At 45.8% G+C, this 27746-nt stretch overlaps 2 protein-coding genes across 7 annotated transcripts in view; both read right to left on the reverse strand.

The window, feature by feature from the left end:
* Nucleotides 1-22000, reverse strand: part of LOC129823493 (inactive ubiquitin carboxyl-terminal hydrolase 54-like) — an 87923-nt gene extending 65923 nt beyond the window's left edge. For all 4 annotated transcript variants that reach the window (XM_055882328.1, XM_055882413.1, XM_055882487.1 and 1 more), the window contains exon 1: nt 21884-22000. The gene's annotated coding sequence lies outside the window, so the exon portion shown is untranslated. The remainder of the gene's footprint in view (nt 1-21883) is intronic.
* A 233-nt stretch (nt 22001-22233) lies between these two features.
* LOC129824114 (myozenin-1-like) overlaps nt 22234-27746 on the reverse strand; it is an 8007-nt gene continuing 2494 nt past the window's right edge. For 2 of the 3 annotated variants that reach the window (XM_055883590.1, XM_055883502.1), the window contains exons 2-6: nt 26679-26772; nt 23632-23798; nt 23345-23420; nt 22998-23169; nt 22234-22870 (exon numbers count right to left, since the gene is read on the reverse strand). In XM_055883590.1, coding sequence (XP_055739565.1) covers nt 22630-22870; nt 22998-23169; nt 23345-23420; nt 23632-23798; nt 26679-26763 — 741 coding nt within the window. In that variant the 5' untranslated portion in view covers nt 26764-26772 and the 3' untranslated portion in view covers nt 22234-22629. The remainder of the gene's footprint in view (nt 22871-22997; nt 23170-23344; nt 23421-23631; nt 23799-26678; nt 26773-27746) is intronic. The other variant, XM_055883676.1, reaches the window with a different exon arrangement.

Raw genomic sequence — 27746 nt, forward strand, 5'->3', positions numbered from 1 at the left:
TGTCTCTAGGACGGTCTTTAGCACCCTCTGGTGACAGCTGTAACCATGACAACCTGAGTGTCGTTAATGTCTCTAGGACAGACTCTGGCACACTCTGGTGACAGCTGTAACCATGACAACCGGAGTGTCATTAATGTCTCTAGGACGGTCTCTGGTGACAGCTGTAACCAAGACAACCTGAGTGTTGTTAATGTCTCTAGGACGGTATCTAGCACCCTTTGGTGACAGCTGTAACCATGACAACCTGCGTGTTGTTAATGGCTCTAGGACGGTCTCTGCCGCCCTCTGGTGACAGCTGTAACCATGACAACCTGAGTGTCATTAATGTCTCTAGGACGGTCTCTGGCGCCCTCTGGTGACAGCTGTAACCAAGACAACCTGAGTGTCATTAATGTCTCTAGGACGGTCTCTGGCGCCCTCTGGTGACAGCTGTAACCAAGACAACCTGAGTGTCGTTAATGTCTCTAGGACGGTCTTTAGCACCCTCTGGTGACAGCTGTAACCATGACAACCTGAGTGTCGTTAATGTCTCTAGGACAGACTCTGGCACCCTCTGGTGACAGCTGTAACCATGACAACCGGAGTGTCATTAATGTCTCTAGGACGGTCTCTGGTGACAGTTGTAACCAAGACAACCTGAGTGTTGTTAATGTCTCTAGGACGGTATCTAGCACCCTTTTGTGACAGCTGTAACCATGACAACCTGAGTGTTGTTAATGGCTCTAGGACGGTCTCTGCCGCCCTCTGGTGACAGCTGTAACCATGACAACCTGAGTGTCGTTAATGTCTCTAGGATGGTCTCTGGCACCCTCTGGTGACAGCTGTAACCATGACAACTTGAGTGTCGTTAATGTCTCTAGGACGGTCTCTGGCACGCTCTGGTGACAGCTGTAACCATGACAACCTGCGTGTCGTTAATGTCTCTAGGACGGTCTCTGGCACCCTCTGGTGACAGCTGTAACCATGACAACCTGAGTGTCGTTAATGTCTCTAGGACGGTCTCTGGCCCCCTCTGGTGACAGGTGGAACCATGACAATGCAGACCTTTGGAACATCTTCATTTTAAAAAGTCTAATAAATCCATATAATATAGCCTACACCATCACAATAAATACATTATTTATTTTTGACAGCTCTAAAGATATGAAGAAAATGTAGTTTATTTCAGAAGAACAGAATAGCATACTCTGAGTTGTCCTTATGTTAGGTCCTCAAGGAAACATCTCAAGGATGATCAATGGAAACAGGATGCACCTGAGCTCAATTTCAAGTATCATAGCAAAGGGTCTGAATACTTATGTAAGAAAGGTATTTCTGCTTTTTTATCAAATTAGCAAACATAAAAAAAAAATAAAAAAAAAATATTTTAAAAAGTTTCACTGTCATTATGGGGGTATGGTGTGTAGGTTGATGAAGATTTTTTAAATTATTTAATCCATTAATCCATAAGGCTGTAACAAAATGTGGAAAAAGTCAAGGGGTCTGAATACTTTCCAAATGCACTGTATGTGTGAAATTAGTTTTGATTTAGAATGGACCATTATCCTGCACCTGTCTCGAAACAGGGGCAGGGGGAAAATACATGTCATCTATGCACTTAAATAGTTCATTTTCATGCCAGCCAGGTAGGCTATACTCCTGTCGTAAAGAGAAGCAATGTGCTTCATATTAAATATAGTAGGCCTAGACTATAGAACGCTGATGGGATCTACAGTACCTCTTTTTAATTGAGTTCATCACTCAATAGACTCAATTGTTTTCTCACGCAATTGCATCGTATATAGAAATGTTGGTTTACATGAGCTCACCTCTGACGTGTTTGATCAGATCTTCCATGACATTTGTCAAAGTGACTAGAGGGACTATAGAGTGCTGAGTACCAGGCAGTTAGCAAGTTTGGTAGGCAACCAATGGCCGTACAGGAGCATCAGATCTTGGAGAGGCCTAATTACCGTGGAATTTGACTGCCTTCATGACTCTTGACCGCCGGTGTGATCACCATAACAGCCCTAACTACAGGACATAAACAGCTAACCAATGAATCACACCTTCATGTTTGGTTGGAGCAAGAAGCATATGACTCTATGCTACTCTAATAACACTGTGTTATTTGGGTGAGAATGAGAGAGGAACACAGGGAGGGTCAAAAGAGGTACATGTTGAGAGAAACAGAGGGAGGGAGAGAGAAACAGAGGGAGGGGAAGAGAGAAACAGGGAGTGGAAGAGAAACAGAGGGAGGGGAAGAGAGAAACAGAGGGAGGGGAAGAGAAACAGAGGGAGGGGAAGAGAGAAACAGGGAGTGGAAGAGAAACAGAGGGAGGGAGAGAGAAACAGAGGGAGTGGAAGAGAAACAGAGGGAGGGGAAGAGAAACAGAGGGAGGGGAAGAGAGAAACAGAGGGAGGGGAAGAGAGAAACAGAGGGAGGGGAAGAGAGAAACAGAGGGAGGGGAAGAGAGAAACAGAGGGAGGGAGAGAGAAACAGAGGGAGGGGAAGAGAGAAACAGAGGGAGGGGAAGAGAGAAACAGAGGGAGGGAGAGAGAAACAGAGGGAGGGGAAGAGAGAAACAGAGGGAGGGGAAGAGAGAAACAGGGAGTGGAAGAGAAACAGAGGGAGGGGAAGAGAGAAACAGAGGGAGGGGAAGAGAAACAGAGGGAGGGGAAGAGAGAAACAGAGGGAGGGGAAGAGAAACAGAGGGAGGGGAAGAGAGAAACAGGGAGTGGAAGAGAAACAGAGGGAGGGGAAGAGAGAAACAGAGGGAGGGGGAGAGAAACAGAGGGAGGGGAAGAGAAACAGAGGGAGGGGAAGAGAGAAACAGGGAGTGGAAGAGAAACAGAGGGAGGGAGAGAGAAACAGAGGGAGTGGAAGAGAAACAGAGGGAGGGGAAGAGAAACAGAGGGAGGGGAAGAGAGAAACAGAGGGAGGGGAAGAGAGAAACAGAGGGAGGGGAAGAGAGAAACAGAGGGAGGGGAAGAGAGAAACAGAGGGAGGGAGAGAGAAACAGAGGGAGGGGAAGAGAAACAGAGGGAGGGGAAGAGAGAAACAGAGGGAGGGGAAGAGAGAAACAGAGGGAGGGAGAGAGAAACAGAGGGAGGGGAAGAGAGAAACAGAGGGAGGGGAAGAGAGAAACAGAGGGAGGGGAAGAGAGAAACAGAGGGAGGGGAAGAGAGAAACATGGAGTGGAAGAGAAACAGAGGGAGGGGAAGAGAGAAACAGAGGGAGGGGAAGAGAGAAACAGAGGGAGGGGAAGAGAGAAACAGAGGGAGGGGAAAGAGAAACAGAGGGAGGGGAAGAGAGAAACAGAGGGAGGGGAAGAGAGAAACAGAGGGAGGGGAAAGAGAAACAGAGGGAGGGGAAGAGAGAAACAGAGGGAGGGACAAGAGAGAAACAGAGGGAGGGGAAGAGAGAAACAGAGGGAGGGGAAGAGAAACAAAGGGAGGGGAAGAGAAACAGAGGGAGGGGAAGAGAAACAGAGGGAGGGGAAAGAGAAACAGAGGGAGGGGGAGAGAAACAGAGGGAGGGGAAGAGAGAAACAGAGGGAGGGGAAGAGAAACAGAGGGAGGGGTGAGAGAAACAGAGGGAGGGGAAGAGAGAAACAGAGGGAGGGGAAGAGAAACAGAGGGAGGGGAAGAGAGAAACAGAGGGAGGGGAAGAGAAACAAAGGGAGGGGAAGAGAAACAGAGGGAGGGGAAGAGAAACAGAGGGAGGGGAAAGAGAAACAGAGGGAGGGGAAGAGAGAAACAGAGGGAGGGGAAGAGAGAAACAGAGGGAGGGGAAGAGAGAAACAGAGGGAGGGGAAGAGAAACAGAGGGAGGGGAAGAGAAACAGAGGGAGGGGAAGAGAAACAGAGGGAGGGGAAAGAGAAACAGAGGGAGGGGGAGAGAAACAGAGGGAGGGGGAGAGAAACAGAGGGAGGGGAAGAGAGAAACAGAGGGAGGGGAAGAGAAACAGAGGGAGGGGAGAGAGAAACAGAGGGAGGGGAAGAGAGAAACAGAGGGAGGGGAAGAGAAACAGAGGGAGGGGAAGAGAAAAACAGAGGGAGGGGAAGAGAAACAAAGGGAGGGGAAGGGAAACAGAGGGAGGGGGAGAGAGAAACAGAGGAGGGGAAGAGAAACAGAGGGAGGGGAAGAGAGAAACAGGGAGTGGAAGAGAAACAGAGGGAGGGGAAGAGAAACAGAGGGAGGGGGAGAGAAACAGAGGGAGGGGAAGAGAGAAACAGGGAGTGGAAGAGAAACAGAGGGAGGGGAAGAGAGAAACAGAGGGAGGGGAAGAGAGAAACAGAGGGAGGGGAAGAGAAACAGAGGGAGGGGAAGAGAGAAACAGAGGGAGGGGAAGAGAAACAGAGGGAGGGGAAGAGAGAAACAGAGGGAGGGACAAGAGAGAAACAGAGGGAGGGAGAGAGAAACAGAGGGAGGGACAAGAGAGAAACAGAGGGAGGGAGAGAGAAACAGAGGGAGGGGAAGAGAAAAAGAGGTACATGTTGAGAGAAACAGAGGGAGGGAGAGAGAAACAGAGGGAGGGGAAGAGAGAAACAGAGGGAGGGGAAGAGAGAAACAGAGGGAGGGGAAGAGAGAAACAGAGGGAGGGGAAGAGTGAAACATGGAGTGGAAGAGAAACAGAGGGAGGGGAAGAGAGAAACAGAGGGAGGGGAAGAGAGAAACAGAGGGAGGGGAAAGAGAAACAGAGGGAGGGGAAGAGAGAAACAGAGGGAGGGACAAGAGAGAAACAGAGGGAGGGGAAGAGAGAAACAGAGGGAGGGGAAGAGAAACAAAGGGAGGGGAAGAGAAACAGAGGGAGGGGAAAGAGAAACAGAGGGAGGGGGAGAGAAACAGAGGGAGGGGAAGAGAGAAACAGAGGGAGGGGAAGAGAAACAGAGGGAGGGGTGAGAGAAACAGAGGGAGGGGAAGAGAAACAGAGGGAGGGGAAGAGAGAAACAGAGGGAGGGGAAGAGAAACAAAGGGAGGGGAAGAGAAACAGAGGGAGGGGAGAGAGAAACAGAGGGAGGGGAAGAGAGAAACAGAGGGAGGGAGAGAGAAACAGAGGGAGGGGAAGAGAAAAAGAGGTACATGTTGAGAGAAACAGAGGGAGGGAGAGAGAAACAGAGGGAGGGGAAGAGAGAAACAGAGGGAGGGAGAGAGAAACAGAGGGAGGGGGAGAGAAACAGAGGGAGGGGAAGAGAAACAGAGGGAGGGGAAGAGAGAAACAGAGGGAGGGGAAAGAGAAACAGAGGGAGGGGAAGAGAGAAACAGAGGGAGGGACAAGAGAGAAACAGAGGGAGGGAGAGAGAAACAGAGGGAGGGACAAGAGAGAAACAGAGGGAGGGAGAGAGAAACAGAGGGAGGGACAAGAGAGAAACAGAGGGAGGGAGAGAGAAACAGAGGGAGGGGAAGAGAAAAAGAGGTACATGTTGAGAGAAACAGAGGGAGGGAGAGAGAAACAGAGGGAGGGGAAGAGAGAAACAGAGGGAGGGGAAGAGAGAAACAGAGGGAGGGGAAGAGAGAAACAGAGGGAGGGGAAGAGAGAAACATGGAGTGGAAGAGAAACAGAGGGAGGGGAAGAGAGAAACAGAGGGAGGGGAAGAGAGAAACAGAGGGAGGGGAAAGAGAAACAGAGGGAGGGGAAGAGAGAAACAGAGGGAGGGACAAGAGAGAAACAGAGGGAGGGGAAGAGAGAAACAGAGGGAGGGGAAGAGAAACAAAGGGAGGGGAAGAGAAACAGAGGGAGGGGAAGAGAAACAGAGGGAGGGGAAAGAGAAACAGAGGGAGGGGGAGAGAAACAGAGGGAGGGGAAGAGAGAAACAGAGGGAGGGGAAGAGAAACAGAGGGAGGGGTGAGAGAAACAGAGGGAGGGGAAGAGAAACAGAGGGAGGGGAAGAGAGAAACAGAGGGAGGGGAAGAGAAACAAAGGGAGGGGAAGAGAAACAGAGGGAGGGGAAGAGAAACAGAGGGAGGGGAAAGAGAAACAGAGGGAGGGGAAGAGAGAAACAGAGGGAGGGGAAGAGAGAAACAGAGGGAGGGGAAGAGAGAAACAGAGGGAGGGGAAGAGAGAAACAGAGGGAGGGGAAGAGAAACAGAGGGAGGGGAAGAGAAACAGAGGGAGGGGAAGAGAAACAGAGGGAGGGGAAAGAGAAACAGAGGGAGGGGGAGAGAAACAGAGGGAGGGGGAGAGAAACAGAGGGAGGGGAAGAGAGAAACAGAGGGAGGGGAAGAGAAACAGAGGGAGGGGAGAGAGAAACAGAGGGAGGAGAAGAGAGAAACAGAGGGAGGGGAAGAGAAACAGAGGGAGGGGAAGAGAAAAACAGAGGGAGGGGAAGAGAAACAAAGGGAGGGGAAGGGAAACAGAGGGAGGGGGAGAGAGAAACAGAGGAGGGGAAGAGAAACAGAGGGTGGGGAAGAGAGAAACAGGGAGTGGAAGAGAAACAGAGGGAGGGGAAGAGAAACAGAGGGAGGGGGAGAGAAACAGAGGGAGGGGAAGAGAGAAACAGGGAGTGGAAGAGAAACAGAGGGAGGGGAAGAGAGAAACAGAGGGAGGGGAAGAGAGAAACAGAGGGAGGGGAAGAGAAACAGAGGGAGGGGAAGAGAGAAACAGAGGGAGGGGAAGAGAAACAGAGGGAGGGGAAGAGAGAAACATGGAGTGGAAGAGAAACAGAGGGAGGGGAAGAGAGAAACAGAGGGAGGGGAAGAGAGAAACAGAGGGAAGGGAAGAGAGAAACAGAGGGAGGGGAAGAGAGAAACAGAGGGAGGGGGAGAGAAACAGAGGGAGGGGAAGAGAGAAACAGAGGGAGGGACAAGAGAGAAACAGAGGGAGGGGAAGAGAGAAACAGAGGGAGGGGAAGAGAAACAAAGGGAGGGGAAGAGAAACAGAGGGAGGGGAAGAGAAACAGAGGGAGGGGAAGAGAAACAGAGGGAGGGGAAGAGAGAAACAGAGGGAGGGGAAGAGAGAAACAGAGGGAGGGGACGAGAGAAACAGAGGGAGGGGAAGAGAGAAACAGAGGGAGGGGAAGAGAGAAACAGAGGGAGGGGAGAGAAACAGAGGGAGGGGAGAGAGAAACAGAGGGAGGGAGAGAGAAACAGAGGGAGGGGAAGAGAGAAACAGAGGGAGGGAGAGAGAAACAGAGGGAGGGGAGAGAGAAACAGAGGGAGGGGAAAGAGAAACAGAGGGAGGGGGAGAGAAACAGAGAGAGGGAGAGAGAAACAGAGGGAGGGGAAAGAGAAACAGAGGGAGGGGGAGAGAAACAGAGGGAGGGGAAGAGAAACAGAGGGAGGGAGAGAGAAACAGAGGGAGGGGAAGAGAGAAACAGAGGGAGGGGAAAGAGAAACAGAGGGAGGGGGAGAGAAACAGAGGGAGGGGAAAGAGAAACAGAGGGAGGGGGAGAGAAACAGAGGGAGGGACAAGCTATAATTAACAGCAGACTCGTACATTTCCTCAGTGAAAACAATGGACTGAGCAAATGTCAAATTGGCTTTTTACCAAACTACCATACGACGGACTACGTATTCACCCTGCACACCCTAATTGACAAACAAACAAAACAAAACAAAGGCACAGTCTTCTCATGCTCTGAAAACAGTGTTGGGGGGAAACATATGACATTATAAAATCCATGTACACAAACAACAAGTCCCTGGTTAAAATTGGCAGAAAACACACCCATTTCTTTCCACAGGGCTGTGGGGGGAGGCAGGGATACAGCTTGAGCCCCACCCTCTTCAACATATATATCAATGAATTGGTGAGGGCACTAGAACAGTCTGCAGCACCCGGCCTCACCCTACTAGAATCTGAAGTCAAATGTCTGTTTGCTGATGATCTGGTGCTTCTTTCCCCAACCAAGGAGAGCACAGCAGCACCTAGATATTCTGTACAGATTCTGCCAGACCTGGGCCCTGACAGCATATCTCAGTAAGACCAAAATAATGGTGTTCCAAAACAGATCCAGTCGCCAGGACCCCAAATACGAATTCCATCTAGACATCGTTGCCCTAGACTAGAAAAAACTAAAAACTTTACATACCTCGGCCTAAACATCAGCACCGCGGGTAACTTCCACAAAGCTGTGAACGATCTGAGGCACAAGGCTAGAAGGGCCTTCAACACCATCAAAATGAACATAAAATTTGACATACCAATTAGGATCTGGCTAAAAATACTAGAATCAGTTAAAGAACCCATTGCCCTTTATGGTTGTGAGGTCTGGGGTCTGCTCACCAACCAAGAATTCACAAAATGGGACAAACACCAAATTGAGATCAACGCATGAATAATTATGCAAAAATATCCTCTGTGTACAATGTGAAACACCAAATTATGCATGCAGAGCAGAATTAGGCCGATACCCGCTAATTATCAAAATCCAGAAAAGAGACGTTAAATTCTACAACCCCCTAAAAAGTAAGCGATTCCCAAACCTTCCATAACAAAGCCATCACCTACAGAGAGATGAACCTGGAGAAGAGTCCCCTAAGCAAGCTGGTCCTAGGGCTCTGTTCATAAACACAAACAGACCCCACAAGAGCCCCAGGACAGCAACACAATTAGACCCAACCAAATCATGAGAAAACAAAAAGATAATTACTTGATACATTGGAAAGAATTAACAAAAAAACAGAGCAAACTAGAATGCTATTTGTCCCTAAACAGAGAGGACACAATGGCAGAATACCTGACAACTGTGTCTGCCGTAAATACAACCCATATTTATGTTTATTTATTGTCCCTTTTGTACTTTAACCATTTGTACATCGTTACAACACTGTAAGTCGCTCTGGATAAGAGCGTCTGCAAAATGACTTAAATGTAAATGTAAATGTATATAGACATAATATGACATTTGAAATGTCTTTATTCTTTTGGAACTTCTGTGAGTGTAATGTTTACTGTTCATTTTTATTGTTTATTTCACTTTTGTTTATTATCTATTTCACTTGCCTTGACAATGTAAACATATTATATATATATATTATATAACCCCTTCCCTCTGGTCACCACAGGAACCACGGCCTGCTGTAAACAACTCTCCAATCAACAGCCTGCTCACGACCTCCTGACCCCGCAGCACTGGGCTGGCCAAAAACAAACTAGAGATGGATTTATCCTGCATTTCTGTGGCGTTCATGTCCCCAATGACATTTTCTTCAAAAGAACAACAACATCCAGTACTGAACTGATGCGTGTGTGTGTGTGTGTGTGTGCGTGCGTGTGTTTGTTCATTTTCTCGGCTAGTTACCAGGGAAATAGGCCAAGCTGCAGGCACGTAAGCGAAAAGCCGAACCACGTGATTTAGCACACTGTAGTCTGTACTGGTCCAACACACACACACACACGCGCGCGCACACACGCACGCACGCACGCACACACAAGGCCAGAGCCTGGACCTAGTGGCAATGATGGTGATGTGTGTTGATGCTTTAGAGTTCCTGGAAGCCAAGGTGAGTAAAAGTACTACTAATATTCAATCAAACTCTGAGACCCTGCGGTCCAACACCACAAGTCCTGCTCTACATCCCTCATGTTGGTCACTACACCATTGATGTTTCAGTTCTGCCTAGGTTTTCCTCCCTCTGACACTAATAGTTGATAGAAGTTGGTGACAGCCCACCACAGTAAAAGAACATCAACAATGTACTTATATTATGTTTTTATGGGCTAGCGTCCCAGCTGGCCAACATTCGGTGAAATTGCAGAGCGCCAAATTCAAAATACAGAAATACTCAAAATAAAAATTCATAAAAGATACAAGTGTTATACATTGGCATAAAGATTAACTTCTTGTTAATCCAGCCGCTGTGTCAGATTCCAAAAAGGCTTTACGGCGAAAGCAGACCATGCGATTATCTGAGGACAGCGCCTCGCTTACAAAGCATACAAACATTTTACAACCAAGTAAAGGAATGACAAAAGTCAGAAATAGCGATAAAATTAATTACTTACCTTTGATGATCTTCATATGTTTGCAGTCACAAGAGTCCATGTTACACAATAAATGTTTGTTTTGTTCGATAAAGTCCCTCTTTATGTCCCAAAAACTCTGTTTAGTTGGCGCGTTTTGTTCAGTAATCCACTGGCTCAAAGGCGGTCACGACATGCAGACGAATACATCCTAATAGTACCGGTAAAGTTCGTCGAAACATGTCAAATTATGTTTATAATTAATCCTCAGGTTGTCTATTGTCTAAATAATAACGACGCACAATCGGTCATGCATCAAAACAGCTCTGGTTCATTTTGAGTCCACTGAAAGATTTGTCTCATTCTTCCTCGTTTTTCAGAATACAAGCCTGAAACAATGTCTAAAGACTGTTGACATCTAGTGGAAGCCATAGGAACTGCAAATAGGGTCCTATACAAATACATACTGTATAGGCATTCAATAGAAAAGTACACACATCAAAAATATCCCACTTCCTGGATGGATTTTCCTCAGGTTTTCGCCTGCCATATCAGTTCTGTTATACTCGCAGACATTATTTTAACAGTTTTGGAAACTTTAGAGTGTTTTCTATCCAATACTGCCATACATGTGCATATCCTAGCTTCTGGGCCTGAGTAAGATTGGGCACCTCATTCATCCAAAATTCTAAATACTGCCCCCTACCCAAGAGAGGTTAAACCTGGCTGCACCACTGCTATTTAGTAGTTTATCAGACCCTCTTATCCAGAGCAACTTATAGTAGTAAGGGAAAACATTTATATATTTGTTTTTCCATACTGGTCCACCTGTGGGTATCGAACCCACTACTCTGGGGGGGGGGGGGGGGGGGGGGGGCATATGATCAGCTATCTGGCACAAAAAGATCTCACGGTTATCCCAGTTTGACTTCAGATCCTGACGTTTATTCAAGTTTCTAGAGTCCTGGTGCCCCGACTCCATCCAACAACACTACTGTCAAATCCCTTCAACACTGAGACTCTAGGTCTCTTTCTAACACTCCACTCTGCTTTATACTGTCCAGTCCCTTCAACACTGAGACTACGGGTCTCTTTCTAACACTCCACTCTGCTTTATACTGTCCAGTCCCTTCAACACTGAGATTAAGGGTCTCTTTCTAACACTCCACTCTGCTTTATACTGTCCAGTCCCTTCAACACTGAGATTAAGGGTCTCTTTCTAACACTCCACTCTGCTTTATACTGTCCAGTCCCTTCAACACTGAGACTCTAGGTCTCTTTCTAACACTCCACTCTGCTTTATACTGTCCAGTCCCTTCAACACTGAGATTAAGGGTCTCTTTCTAACACTCCACTCTGCTTTATACTGTCCAGTCCCTTCAACACTGAGACTCTAGGTCTCTTTCTAACACTCCACTCTGCTTTATACTGTCCAGTCCCTTCAACACTGAGATTAAGGGTCTCTTTCTAACACTCCACTCTGCTTTATACTGTCCAGTCCCTTCAACACTGAGATTAAGGGTCTCTTTCTAACACTCCACTCTGCTTTATACTGTCCAGTCCCTTCAACACTGAGACTCTAGGTCTCTTTCTAACACTCCACTCTGCTTTATACTGTCCAGTCCCTTCAACACTGAGATTAAGGGTCTCTTTCTAACACTCCACTCTGCTTTATACTGTCCAGTCCCTTCAACACTGAGACTCTAGGTCTCTTTCTAACACTCCACTCTGCTTTATACTGTCCAGTCCCTTCAACACTGAGATTAAGGGTCTCTTTCTAACACTCCACTCTGCTTTATACTGTCCAGTCCCTTCAACACTGAGACTCTAGGTCTCTTTCTAACACTCCACTCTGCTTTATACTGTCCAGTCCCTTCAACACTGAGACTCTAGGTCTCTTTCTAACACTCCACTCTGCTTTATACTGTCCAGTCCCTTCAACACTGAGACTACGGGTCTCTTTCTAACACTCCACTCTGCTTTATACTGTCCAGTCCCTTCAACACTGAGACTCTAGGTCTCTTTCTAACACTCCACTCTGCTTTATACTGTCCAATCCCTTCAACACTGAGACTACGGGTCTCTTTCTAACACTCCACTCTGCTTTATACTGTCCAGTCCCTTCAACACTGAGACTCTAGGTCTCTTTCTAACACTCCACTCTGCTTTATACTGTCCAGTCCCTTCAACACTGAGACTCTAGGTCTCTTTCTAACACTCCACTCTGCTTTATACTGTCCAATCCCTTCAACACTGAGACTACGGGTCTCTTTCTAACACTCCACTCTGCTTTATACTGTCCAGTCCCTTCAACACTGAGACTCTAGGTCTCTTTCTAACACTCCACTCTGCTTTATACTGTCCAGTCCCTTCAACACTGAGACTCTAGGTCTCTTTCTAACACTCCACTCTGCTTTATACTGTCCAGTCCCTTCAACACCGAGACTCTAGGTCTCTTTCTAACACTCCACTCTGCTTTATACTGTCCAGTCCCTTCAACACTGAGACTACGGGTCACTTTCTAACACTCCACTCTGCTTTATACTGTCCAGTCCCTTCAACACTGAGACTACGGGTCTCTTTCTAACACTCCACTCTGCTTTATACTGTCCAGTCCCTTCAACACTGAGATTAAGGGTCTCTTTCTAACACTCCACTCTGCTTTATACTGTCCAGTCCCTTCAACACTGAGACTCTAGGTCTCTTTCTAACACTCCACTCTGCTTTATACTGTCCAGTCCCTTCAACACTGAGATTAAGGGTCTCTTTCTAACACTCCACTCTGCTTTATACTGTCCAGTCCCTTCAACACTGAGACTCTAGGTCTCTTTCTAACACTCCACTCTGCTTTATACTGTCCAGTCCCTTCAACACTGAGATTAAGGGTCTCTTTCTAACACTCCACTCTGCTTTATACTGTCCAGTCCCTTCAACACTGAGATTAAGGGTCTCTTTCTAACACTCCACTCTGCTTTATACTGTCCAGTCCCTTCAACACTGAGACTCTAGGTCTCTTTCTAACACTCCACTCTGCTTTATACTGTCCAGTCCCTTCAACACTGAGATTAAGGGTCTCTTTCTAACACTCCACTCTGCTTTATACTGTCCAGTCCCTTCAACACTGAGACTCTAGGTCTCTTTCTAACACTCCACTCTGCTTTATACTGTCCAGTCCCTTCAACACTGAGATTAAGGGTCTCTTTCTAACACTCCACTCTGCTTTATACTGTCCAGTCCCTTCAACACTGAGACTCTAGGTCTCTTTCTAACACTCCACTCTGCTTTATACTGTCCAGTCCCTTCAACACTGAGACTCTAGGTCTCTTTCTAACACTCCACTCTGCTTTATACTGTCCAGTCCCTTCAACACTGAGACTACGGGTCTCTTTCTAACACTCCACTCTGCTTTATACTGTCCAGTCCCTTCAACACTGAGACTCTAGGTCTCTTTCTAACACTCCACTCTGCTTTATACTGTCCAATCCCTTCAACACTGAGACTACGGGTCTCTTTCTAACACTCCACTCTGCTTTATACTGTCCAGTCCCTTCAACACTGAGACTCTAGGTCTCTTTCTAACACTCCACTCTGCTTTATACTGTCCAGTCCCTTCAACACTGAGACTCTAGGTCTCTTTCTAACACTCCACTCTGCTTTATACTGTCCAATCCCTTCAACACTGAGACTACGGGTCTCTTTCTAACACTCCACTCTGCTTTATACTGTCCAGTCCCTTCAACACTGAGACTCTAGGTCTCTTTCTAACACTCCACTCTGCTTTATACTGTCCAGTCCCTTCAACACTGAGACTCTAGGTCTCTTTCTAACACTCCACTCTGCTTTATACTGTCCAGTCCCTTCAACACCGAGACTCTAGGTCTCTTTCTAACACTCCACTCTGCTTTATACTGTCCAGTCCCTTCAACACTGAGACTACGGGTCACTTTCTAACACTCCACTCTGCTTTATACTGTCCAGTCCCTTCAACACTGAGACTACGGGTCACTTTCTAACACTCCACTCTGCTTTATACTGTCCAGTCCCTTCAACACTGAGACTACGGGTCACTTTCTAACACTCCACTCTGCTGGTATACTTTCTTTTCTCTCTCATTCACATACTTATCATCTCACACGTTATTACGAACTGTATTTCTCCATTCTCATTTATTCCTTCATCCATCTTTGTCTCTCTCTCTCCCTTTATTTAAGCCTCCATATCTCCAATCACTCCGCACTGACACGCACACGCACTCATAGATGCACACACACACGGGTGTGGGCACACACACACACACACACACTATGGTTTTGCTGTAACTGGGTTATAGCTTCACATCTCACTGGTTGACAATGAGGAGAAAGGTTCAGAGAAGTGCTAAATTTCCTCTCTCTCTCTCTCTCTCTCTCTCTCTCTCTCTCTCTCTCTCTCTCTCTCTCTCTCTCTCACACTCTCTCTCACTCTCTCTCTCTCCCCCTTCTCTCTCTCTCTGTCTCTCTCTGTCTCTCTCTCTCTATGTCTCTCTCTCTCTCTATGTCTGTCTCTCTCTCTCTCTGTCTCTCTCTCTCTGTCTCTCTCTCTCTCCCCCTTCTCTCTCTCTTTTTCGCTCTCTTCTCTTTCTCTCTTGATTCCGTAATTCTCTGGGGCTCCCGAGTGGCGCAGCTGTTTAAGGCACTGCAAGAGGTGTCACTACAGTCCCTGGTTTGAATCCAGGCTGAATCTCATCCGGCCGTGATTGGGAGTCCCATAGTGCAGCACACAATTGGCCCAGCGCCATTCGGGTTTGGCCAGGGTAGGCCATCATTGTAAATAAGAATTTGTTCTTAACTGACTTGCCTAGTTAAAATAAAATAGGATGCTCTCACTCCCTCAGTAATTCTCTAGAGCCAGTCTGCAGCCAACCCCTCCACGAGTTCTACTCAGACAAACATGTGAAACGTCCCTTTTGAGAACATGTAATTGATAGATCAATAACATTCCACATTCTAGATGCAGGATAAGGCTAAATTCCATTATCTTCTATAATTATAATGTTGTTTACTAAAGTTCAATCAGGAAGGCTGGTCTGAATGCTCGTTTAACTTCATGAAGTAAGCATGACATAATCCACTTTGTTTCCTATTCTAGAGGCATTGTGGGAATGAATACAGATGTATCATAATCAGCACAGGGTCTTGCTTCTCCTCTCCTTTCCTATTAACCATGTGAGGAACGCCATTCACCTATTTACCTCGTGGCCTATAACCACGACACCATAATGCACATTCCTCATGCTTGCTAGTCAACCTATGGGTTCACTCTTGCAATGATCACCTTCCTCTCTCTCAACCTATGGGCTCACTCTTGCAATTATCACCTTCCTCTCTCTCAACCTATGGGCTCACTCTTGCAATTATCACCTTCCTCTCTCTCAACCTATGGGCTCACTCTTGCAATTATCACCTTCCTCTCTCTCAACCTATGGGCTCACTCTTGCAATTATCACCTTCCTCTCTCTCAACCTATGGGCTCACCCTTGCAATTATCACCTTCCTCTCTCTCAACCTATGGGCTCACCCTTGCAATTATCACCTTCCTCTCTCTCAACCTATGGGTGAATGTCTTGGGATGTATTTATATGTCGTACCCATGCACTTTGACTTGCTGTTTTTCAGCAACAGTTGTCGACAAACCAACCACCTCCCCACCACGAGCAGCTATAATAACCTTAAGGCCTGTCATAGAAACTCATAGAAATTTGTGGCCTGCTGGAGGTCATTTTGCAGGGCTCTGGCAGCGCTCCTCCTTGCACAAAGGTGGAGGTAGCGGTCCTGCTGCTGGGTTGTTGCCCTCCTACGGCCTCCTCCACGTCTCCTGATGTACTGGCCTGTCTCCTGGTAGCGCCTCCATGCTCTGGACACTACGCTGACAGACACAGCAAACCTTCTTGCCACAGCTCACATTGATGTGCCATCCTGGATGAGCTGCACTACCTGAGCCACTTGTGTGGGTTGTAGACTCCGTCTCATGCTACCACTAGAGTGAAAGCACCGCCAGCATTCAAAAGTGACCAAAGCATCAGCCAGGAAGCATAGGAACTGAGAAGTGGTCTGTGGTCACCACCTGCAGAACTACTCCTTTATTGGGGGTGTCTTGCTAATTGCCTATAATTTCCACCTTTTGTCTATTCCATTTGCACAACAGCATGTGAAATTTATTGTCAATCAGTGTTGCTTCCTAAGTGGACAGTTTGATTACACAGAAGTGAGATTGACTTGGAGTTACATTGTGTTGTTTAAGTGTTCCCTTTATTTTTTTGAGCAGTGTATATTCACTTAATATCTCTTACATAATGTAATTCCAACGCACACGAACCCTCATGTGTCCTATGTCTCCAAGGCCGGCTCCAGGCATAAGTGACTAAGAGGTCGTTTAGGGCCCCTTGCCACTAGGGGGCCCCCGACCCCAAAAAGTATTATTATAATTATTGGAGAACTTAATATTGAGATTGAGAAAAGTAGAATACACCAGGTGCAATTTCTAAATGTGGCTGTGCACCATCAGTTTCTCTCTTGTTATGTCCGTCTAGACCTGGGACGATAAACCGAAAACTATCAACACCAACTAAACTGACCACTTATCGTGAACATTTTGATGATATTGTTCATTATAATAAATAACCGATAAGGCCCTACTAGAGATTTGTGAAGTTTGAAATTAAATAAGTTTGCTAACATGGGTGATTGAAAGTAGTAATAGTTATAAGGGTAATATAAAAAAAACTTGCGATATTTGTCAATATCTATGTCAGTAACACTCAATTAGCCATGTCAGCAAAAACAAATATTAGTAGTTAGTCTAGTCAGCTATCTAAACGTGCACGTGCCCAGGGGCCCTGACCTCTAGTGGGACCCAAGTAATTTTGTTAGTCACTCAGATATCATATTAACATAATTCATTATAAAATGTGTAGAATTGCAAGAAATTAGCTTTAAAACTGCTAAAATGTCTCTCCACCCTAAGGCAAAATGAGTAGAACTGCAGGACATTAGCTGTAAAACACAACAACAACAAAATATCTCTGTCCCATGGCAAAATGAGTAGAATTGTAGGAAATTAACATTAAAACTTAAAATGAGAGAGAGAGAGACAGAGAGAGAGAGAGACGGAGAGAAAGAGAGACGGAGAGAGAGAGAGCGAGGGAGAGATGAGAGAGAGAGAGAGAGAGACAAAGAGAGACGGAGAGAGAGAGAGAGACGGTGAGAAAGAGACAGAGAGAGAGACAGGGAGAGAGAGAGAGAGAGAGACAGAAAGAGAGAGAGAGAAAGAAAAAGTAGACACCTACTCTCCTGTCCTCTTCTCCCCCTCCTCTACCCTCATCTCCCCCACCTACCCTCCTCGATCCCCCTCTCCTCTCCTCCAACAACAAACAACCATCACAACAATAACTCAACACCAGCCTATTAGGATTTACACTGCATTCTGAAAGTATTCAGACCCCTTCACTTTTTCAACATTTTGCTACGTTACAGCCTTATTCTAAAATGGATTAAATAAAACCTTTTCCTGATCAATCTACATACAATACCGCATAATGACAAAAGTAAAAATAAGTTTTTAGAAATGTTGGCAAATTTATAAAAAATCTAAAACAGAAATACCTTATTTATAGTATTCAGACACTTTGTTATGTGACTCAAAATTGAGCTCAGATGCATCCTGTTCCCATTGATCACCTTTGAAATGTTTCTACAACTTGATTGGAAGCCACCTGTGGTAAATTCAATTGACTGAACATCATTTGGAAAGGCACACGCCTGTCTCTATAAGGTCACAAAGTTGATAGTGCATGTCAGAGATAAAACCAAGCCATGAGGTTGAAGGAATTGTCCGTAGAGCTCCGAGACAGGATTGTGTCGAAGCACATATCTGGGGAAGGGTACCAAAACATTGCTGCAGCATTGAAGGTCCCCAAGAACACAGTGGCCTCCATCATTATTAAATTGAAGAAGTTTGCAACCACCGCCCGGCCAAACGGAGCAATCGGGGGAGAAGGGTCTTGGTCAGGGAGGTGACCAAGAACCCAATGGTCACTCTGACAGAGATCCAGATATGCTCTGTGGATATGGGAGAACCTTCCAGAAGAACAACCATCTCTGCAGCACTCCACCAATCAGGCCTTTATGGTAGAGTGGCCAGACGGATCCAGTCAGTAAAAGGCAAATGACAGCCCACTTGGAGTTTGTCAAAAAATACCCAAAGACTCTCAGTACATGAGAAACAAGATTCTGTGGTCTGATGAACTCTTTGGCCTGAATGCCAATTGTCACGTCTGGAGGAAACCTGGCACCATCCCTAAGGTGAAGCACGGTGGTGGCAGCATCATGCTGTGAGGATGTTCTTCAGCAGCAGGGACTGGGAGACTAGTTAGGATCAAGGCAAAGATGAACAGAGCAAAGTACAGAGAGATCCTTGATGAAAACCTGCTCCAGAGGTCTCAGGACCTCAGACTGGGGTGAAGGTTCACCTTCCAAAAGGACAACGACCCAAAGCAGACAGCCAAGACAACGCAGGAGTGGCTTCAGGACAAGTCTCTGAATGTCCTTGAGTGGCCCAGCCAGAGCAAGGACTTGCACCCGATCGAACATCTCTGGAGAGACCTGAAAATAGCTGTGCAGCGACACTCCCCATCCAACCTGATAGAGCTTGAGAGGATCTGCAGAGAACAATGGGAGAAACTCCCCAAATACAGGTGTGCCAAGCTTGTAGCGTCATACCCAAGAAGACTCTAGGTTATAATCACTGCCAAAGGTGCTTCAACAAAGTACTGAGTAAAGGGTCTGAATACTTATGTAAATGTGATATTTCTGGGGTTTTGTTTTACATAGCAACAATTTAATTTAAAAAAAACGTTTTTTTGCTTTGTCATCATGGGGTATTGTGTGTAGCTTGATGAGGGGGACATTTCAATTCATCCATTTTAGAATAAGGCTGTAACGTAACAAAATGTGGGAAAAGTAAAAGGGTCTGAATACTTTCCGAATGCACTGTAACTACAGTTTCCAAAACAACGTGGAATTCCATCAGTTTTACCTGACCACATTTCCATCTACAGTGCTTTCAGAAAGTATTCACACTCCTGGACTTTTTCCACATTTTGTTGTGTTACAGCCTGAATAAAAAATATTTTACATTTACATTTTGTGTCAGTGGCCTACACACAATACCACATACTGTCAAAATGGAATTATGTTTTTAGAAATGTTTACAAATGAATAAAAAAATGAAAGCTGAAATGTCTTGAGTCTATAAGTATTCAACCCCTTTGTTCTGGCCAGCCTAAATAAGTTCAGGAGTAACATGGACATATGTTACATGGACTCACTGTGTGCAGTAATAGTGTTTAACATGATTTTTTAATGACTACCTCATCTCTGTATCCCACACATACTGGGGTACAGAGATGATCTGCTTTAGGTCCCTCAGTTGAGTAATGAATTTCAAACACAGATTCAACCACAAAGACAAGAGAGGTTTTCCAATGCCTTGCAAAGAAGGGCACCTATTGTTAGATGAAAAAAATTAAAAACAGACATTGAATATCAATTTGAGAATTATGAAGTTATTAATTACACTTTGGATGGTGTATCAATACACCCAGTCACTACAAAGATACAGGCGTCCTTCCTAGCTTAGTTGCCGGAGAGGAAGGAAACCGCTCATGGATTTCACAGAGGCCAATGGTGACTTTAAAACAGTTACAGAGTTTAATGGCTGTCCTGAATACAATGCGGTATGTTTTGGCCAAATCCAACATAAGACATCACTCTGGATATTTTTAAGCATGGTGGTGGCTGCATCATGTTATGGGTCTGCTTTCCAACAGATATTGAGAGACAAATTCACATTTCAGCAGGACAATAACGTAAAACACAAGGCCAAATATACACTGGAGTTGCTTACCAAGACAACATTGAATGTTCCTGAGTTGCCTAGTTACAGTTTTTACTTAAATCGGATTGAAAATCTATGGAAAAAATGTCTGTCTATCAATGATCACCCACCCCCTTTTGCATCTTCATTTCAGTCATTTAGCAGACGCTCTTATCCAGAGCGATTTACACGAGCAATTATGGTTAAGTGCCTCGCTCAAGGGCACCTTTTGGTTACTAACCCAACGCTCTTAACCGCTTGAAGAATTTTTTAAAGAATAATGTGCAAATGTTGTACAGTCCAGGTGTGCACAGCACCGTGACATACACTCTGCATTACCTAAAATTATAAATTCCATATTGGTATTTCACAGTCAGGCAAACCCAAGCTGTACTGTTCAAGTAGGCTAATAGTAAGCCTACTATTGAAACAGATCAACTGAATCAGAAATGCACAGGTTTCAGAATTTGCCAAATTTTTCAGGTTTTTGTTCTGTCACACTTTTCTTTACAGAAAAACAACAACATTTTATGTTCTAAGTACACAACAATGCTTAAACCACATCAGGAGACCACTTTTGAGGTCTAGGAAAAATCTATGATTTTTTTATTTTTGAGAGTAGTTACCCTTTAATTCAAGTATGCAGGCACCTAGCACTGTTGTTTGATTAGCATTGTTTCTGTAGCACATGAGATGGGGTTTGCAAAAGCTAGTCAACATTTAATAGAGAAGGTTTGTGGCACTGCCTTTCCATCTACCAGAAGACGGTTAGGCCTATCATTAGTCATGTCTTAACTTGCTTCAAAGGGCAATTCTTTTGATAAAGACTTACTCATTATGTGTTCTCCTGTTCTTTCAACTTTTTTCCAATGTCTACCAACCAAAGGTATTATCCTAATCATATTAGCAAACCATGATAGTTTCTGATCTTTGAACCCCCCCTCCTCTTTCTGAAGGAAATTTCCACCACTGTCCATGAAACCGCTTGTGTGTGCAGTGCGCATTTTAGAAAGCTGTTTTCCCGCAAATTGCATTTTGGAACATTCACCCGTTGGCCTACTGCGTGGTGTACATGCTGCGCCTACAATGTGAATAAATAATAGATTATCAAAATGTTAAACTAAACATTCTGATCTGTTCCACCAGTCCTATTAATTGATACGGCGTATACGTCCACTAAACTACTTTGATACGCATCAATGGGGATTATTAAGAAGTGAGTCTACGCAATTCCCACTGAAGAACGCGTATCTGCGTATACCCTCCACTACACCACTGACCTCATCCATACAGACCAAACAGCGGAGGTAAATCAATACCGGGACTGATGACACCTGCTACCGGGGTTGAGGATGGCTTTCTATCAACAAGTCGCCAGGTACTTAATAGTTAACGCAAACCAGCTGTAATCAAATTGAATAGCCTGACGGTAGTTAGTTACAGTCTAGTCCCGATAAAAGTGTAACGACCCTGGGTTTATAAGCGCGGAAAGCGACTCTGCCGCACGAGCATGCTTTTGCGACACAGTCGGTAGCGCGCCGGACCTCGGGCTCGAAGGTCGAGGGTTCGAGACCTGCTCCATGCCGTTTCATTACAATATGTTAAAATAATTAGGTATCTACACAATATCTACCAATTCTAAAAGTGTAAATTCGGTCAACAGAATCTCCGTCTGTTATAACAACGATCCTAATGATGCCCAAAGCGAACCTCGTGGAGATACTGATGCTGACAGTGTGTGTGGGTCTTAGCTACGTGAATAATGGACATCCATTACAGCCATCTGAACCATGCAGCGCTGCGTGAGAGAGAGAGAGAGAGAGAGAGAGAGAGAGAGAGAGAGAGAGAGAGAGAGAGAGAGAGAGAGAGAGAGAGAGAGAGAGAGAGAGAGAGAGCGCAATCCTAGCCAGCATAAACTACGCACAGTAGATGACAGCCGTTATGTCACATCTGGCCGCGCGGCACTACGCACATCCTCTCGAACTCTTTGCCGCGTGCGTCCGCTGCAATTATTTACAGGTGAATGACTACCCCGTGTCCCTGCCTTTATCTCTCGTAGATGGAGTTTAAAGAGTCCGTTCTCACCTCGGGTCCCGTTAGTGTCCCGTTCCAGTCTCGTGCTGTCCCGGTAAAAATAACGACGGAGAGGAGAGGGAGGAGTGGAGAGGCGGACAATCCAGCCTTCAAACCAGTGCTGCGAACGCGACACGCTGCTCTCGCGATAGCACGCCCGTTTTCCCGATCGCTCTCTCACAGTAAGTGACGTCACTGTGGGACTAAACGGCTCCCGATCGCCCTCTCCTGGTCAATGAGCTGAACTGCCTTTATGATAATGTATGAATGACGTCATGACGATACTGTAGCAGAGCAGACCTGATTTCTAATGTGTTGAGGGATAAGATAAATTGAAAATAAGCAGAGCTCAGTAAGCAGGATTTCTGTACACGGAAAGGTTTATTGGTAAATACAGTTTAATCCAGGCTACATGTCCTACTGTCAAGGTTATTGTCTTATTATCTTCATCACTTTCTTTTCCCCCTTCATCATCACCATCGCCTTCATCGCCTTCATCATCACCATCACCTTCATCGCCTTCATCATCACCATCACCTTCTGTCTCTTCTCTTCTCTCTCTTCAGCCATGTATGTTTCATGCAAATAAATACACATCAACATATGTGTGTAAATACAGCTGGGTTGTGTGTGTGTGTGTGTGTGTGTGTGTGTGTGTGTGTGTGTGTGTGTGTGTGTGTGTGTGTGTGTGTGTGTGTGTGTGTGTGTGTGTGTGTGTGTGTGTGTGTGTGTGTGTGTGTGTGTGTGTGTGTGTGTGTCTACAGCTCATCCGTCTCTCCGTCAAAGGGCAGCATGTTGTCCAGCTCCATGTGGATGTGTGAGTTGTCCTCCGGGTTACACACCCAGCCGATGGGGGTGCGGTTGAACGAGGGGCGGGACCTAATGTCCCCCTGCAGGGAGTGGAGGGACTCCGCCTCCACCTGGGCGAATGGGATCTCGGGAGGCTCGAAGTTCAAGTGGCCTCCCCCGTTCTCGAAGCCGCCATAGGGCAGGGCCGTCCTGTCAATCAAATATTAATATCATTATGTACAGTATACTTGGTAGTTACATCAGCAGATTGAAGGCCAAGTCATAGCTGACATACACTGAAGACTGTAGGTTGAGGTTCTCAGCAGGTGTGTGTTACCTATTGAAGCTCTTGAACTTGGGCATGTCGTGGGGGGTATGTGGTCCAGCCATGTGGTGGTGCATGGTAGAGGTCAGGGACTCGTCTCCCCTCATGGCCCGTTCCCACGGCGACACGTAAGTCTGCACGTACTGCTGTCTCTTCTTTTCTATCTCCGCCTCCTTATCCTCCTCTAGAGAAACACAACATCATCTCACTCCCTCCATCCACAAGTCCTCATCGCACACATGTTGATATCAGACCAGGGTTCAACACGTGTCAATGTCAAGTACTTTCACATACTTGAGGTATGCTTGATTTAGCTGGGTACAGTGGAACTAATGGAACGTAAAAGTGCATAGTCCTACCGTGCTCCAGTTCCTGAGTGAGTGGTGGGGCTGTCGTCTCACACCCCAGCGATGGAACCAGCTGCTGGAGATTCTGCTAGAGGAGGCAGGACACACAGTCAGATGAGCAGACTCACACACATGCACACACGCGCACACACACAGACACACACGCACAGCCAGATCAGTGTGCAAAGACACACATACAAACACACACAGACACACACACACAGACACACACACACAGCCAGATCAGTGTGCAAAGACACACACAGACCTCCCCTTCCCCTCTGTCTCCCTGTCCTCACCATATTCTCGTTGGTGACGATGAAGCGCTCCACTCTCTGCTGCCTCATCCGGAACATCTTGGATCCCTTGTTGGTCAAAAGAGACAGTTCCTCCAACATGGTGTCTTTAGGGGTGTTGATCTTTGTGCCCAGATCAAATTCGGACGCCTCAGGGTTTGACTCTTCATCTATAGAAGGGGGAAACAAAGTGTCAGGCACTGGATGAGATGACATATCATTTACTGTACATATCCATGAAAGCATTGATTCCAATGCTAAGTTCACACTACACCACAGTTTCCCCTTTACAATATAAAGCATTTTGAGCACTGGAAACGCGCTATATTTATCTCATCAATTATCAATCTATACTATCTTCCCAGTCCGATATTAACCTTTTATACCCCCCATCGTCTAGTCTAGGCTCCACCTCCTAGGCTCTGTAGATTTGAAAATGTAGATAGGTGCATTCAATATGGCGCAAATTCCAACTAACATCTCTGAGTGCAAAGTGGAAATATTACCATTATACATCATCCCTCTATCTCTCTCTCTATATATATATATATCTCTGTATATATCTCTCTCTATATATATATATACATATATCTATATATATGGTTAAAGTACAAAAAGGGAAAATAAATAAACATAAATATGGGTTGTATTTACAATGGTGTTTGTTCTTCACTGGTTGCCCTTTCCTTGTGGCAACAGGTCACAAATATTGCTGCTGTGATTGCATACTGTGGTATTTCACCCAGTAGATATGGGAGTTTATCAAAATCGGGTTTGTTTTTTCTAATTCTTTGTGGATCTGTGTAATCTGAGGGAAATATGTGTCTCTAATATTGTCATACATTTGGCAGGAGGTTAGGAGGTGAAGCTCAGTTTCCACCTCATTTTGTGGGCAGTGTGCACATAGCCTGTCTCCTCTTGAGAGCCAGGTCTGCCTACGGCAGCCTTTCTCAATAGCAAGGCTATGCTCACTGAGTCTGTACATAGTCAAAGCTTTCCTTAAGTTTGGGTCAGTCACAGTGGGCAGGTATTCTGCCATTGTGTACTCTCTATTTAGAGCCTAATAGCATTCTAGTTTGCTCTGTGTTTTTGTTCATTCTTTCCAAAATGTCAAGTAATTTTCTTTTCTTTTTCTCATGATTTGGTCAGGTCTAACTCTGTGGGGTCTGTTTGTGTTTATGAACAGAGCCCTAGGACCAGCTTGCTTAGGGGACTCTTCTCTAGGTTCCTCACTCTGTAGGTGATGGCTTTGTTATGGAGGTTTGGGAATCGTTTACTTTTAGGTGGTTGTAGAATTTAATGTCTTTTTTCTGGATTTTGATAATTATTTGGTGTTTTACGTTGTACACGGATTATATTGTTGCAGAATTTTGTATGCAGAGTCTCAATTTGATGTTTGTCCTATTTTGTGAGTTCTTGGTTGGTGAGCAGACCCCAGACCTTACAACCATAAAGGGCAATGGGTTCTATAACTGAATCAAGTATTTTTAGCCAGATCCTAATTGGTATGTCAAATTTTATGTTCCGTTTGATGGCGTAGAAGGCCCTTCTAGCCTTGTCTCTCAGATCGTTCACAGCTTTGTGGAAGTTACCTGTGGCGCTGATATTTAGGTCGAGGTATGTATAGTTATTGTGTGCTCTAGGGCAACGGTCTCTCTCTCTCTCTCTGTCTCTCTCTATCCCTCCAAACCTCTCTCTCTGTCTCTCTCTCTCTCTCCCTCTCTGATAAAAGTGTCAGATGTGTTTTACAGACGGCTGGCTGCTGTCCTCTCGTCCCCATAAAACATTCTCTTCATCATCCACTAGACACCCTCTGATATCACTCATAACACCTCGAGCCCAGCCACATCACACGCACACACACACACACACACACACACACACACACACACACACACACACACACACACACACACACACACACACACACACACACACACACACACACACACACACACACACACACACACACACACACACAGTCTTGTACAACTAATCTTGTGGACACACACAATTCAGTCCCATTCAAAATGTTATTTTCCCTAACCCTAAACCTAACCCTAACCTGTACCATAATCTTAACCCTAACCTCAACCCGAAAACCTAACCTTAACCCTAAAACTAAGCTGAGCTCCTAACCCTAACCCTAATTGTAACCTTTACTAATTATAATCTTAACCCTAAACCCCCTAGAAAAAGCATTTGACCTTGTGGGGACTAACAAAATGTCCCCAGTTGTTCAAATGTTTGTTAATTTACTATTCTTGTGGGGCCCCACAAGTATAGTTAAACACGTCCACACACACACACTCACACACACACACACACACACACACACACACACACACACACACACACACACACACACACACACACACACACACACACACACACAGCTTCAAACCTGGGAGCTGGCAAAGCAATCCTGTGCAAATCAGGTGTGTGTGTGTGAAGCTCTCGCTCTCTCTCTCTCTCTCTCTCTCTCTCTCTCTCTCTCTCTCTCTCTCTCTCTCTCTCTCTCTCTCTCTCTCTCCCTCTCTCTCTCTCTCTCTCTCTCTCTCTCTCTCTCTCTCTGTCTACCGCACCTGCTGTCTCGACATGGTGTCTCGGCCTGCTGTCTCGACCTGCTGTCTTGACTATGAAAAGCCAGCTGACATGTATTCCTGAGATACTGACCTGTTGCTCCCTCTACAACCACCGTGATTATTATTTGACCCTGATGGTCATCTGTGAACGTTTGAAAATGGCTACCCTTCAGAGCTTGGTTCCTCTCTAAGTTTCTTCCTAGGTTCCTGCCTTTCTAGCGAGCTTTTCCTAGCCACTGTGTTTCTAATTCTACATTGCTTGCTCTCTGGGGTTTTATGCTGGGTTTCTGTATAAGCACTTTGTGACATCTGCTTTATAAATCATTTTGATAGATTGTGTGTGTGTGTGTGTGTGTGTGTGTGTGTGTGTGTGTGTGTGTGTGTGTGTGTGTGTGTGTGTGTGTGTGTGTGTGTGTGTGTGTGTGTGTGTGTGTGTGTGTGTGTGTGTGTGTGTGTGCATCATACCATCTTGGGTGATGTTGGTCAGATCAGTAATGATCTTGTTGACCTTCTTCCTCTTGTTAGGGTGGGCGGAAATCGAGAGAGGCATGCCTGCAGCCTACACCAATCAGAAAGACACAGTTAAAATGACCAACCAATCACAGACTGTTGATTAGAAGGATGATGATGGTGATGACGATGGTGGGTCATTTCCCCTCCTGTGTCACAACTAAAGACTGGGTGGATGGTCACTTCTGTCCATCTGTTTGCTGGATCACAACACCATTAGACTTAAGGGGAGGGGGGTTCTAGGGAGCCATTGCTCTGTGGCTCTGGGCCTTTGAGCGGCTGGTTCTGTGGGTCTATATTCCATACTGTAGTTGATGTAATTGGTTTAATCTGTTGTAATTGAAGCTCCAGCTGGAATCCTGCACACTGCAGCTATTATAACTACATGTTTCACATCAATTCTGCTGAGTGTCACTGTTACCACTCACACACACACACGCGCGCGCGCACACGCGCACATCACATACCCACTGACACACATCCCAAACGCATACACACACCCTGATCACACCAGGGTACCCTGGGTAGAGACAGGGAAAGGTGGGAGAATGCAGGATTTATGGAGCTCCTGATGGGTTAGCGTTGGGAAAAGTCTCCCAACTTCAGGAGGACGTGAGGCTGAAGGCCTGAGGGTCTGAGGGTCCTGTTACCCCGAGCAGAGGGGCTTCTATCCCCCTCACTATTCCTGTTTTAGCTGCAGATAAATCTCCCGGGAGGACAGCTGACAGGGAACGTCATCAGTCAGCACATTCCCAAACACACACATCCCGATTCCCGAAACACTAAGCTCATCATCTAGAACTCCCAACATAATCTCTCATGAGACGTTCACGTGCTGACGGAGTTATCGGACGTTCGGAGTTCTGGCTGGTCATTTTTTTTGTACGACCCTCCAATTCATATTTACAAGTGGGAAACTCTGCGAAAATATTATTACCCGAGTTGCAGATTCGTCGCATTTCACCACTGACCTCTGACCTTTTCAACCAAAAGATGAAGACAAATCAGGTTCTGACAATTACA

Source organism: Salvelinus fontinalis, chromosome 1, assembly GCF_029448725.1.
Source record: "Salvelinus fontinalis isolate EN_2023a chromosome 1, ASM2944872v1, whole genome shotgun sequence".
Lineage (NCBI taxonomy): Eukaryota > Metazoa > Chordata > Actinopteri > Salmoniformes > Salmonidae > Salvelinus > Salvelinus fontinalis.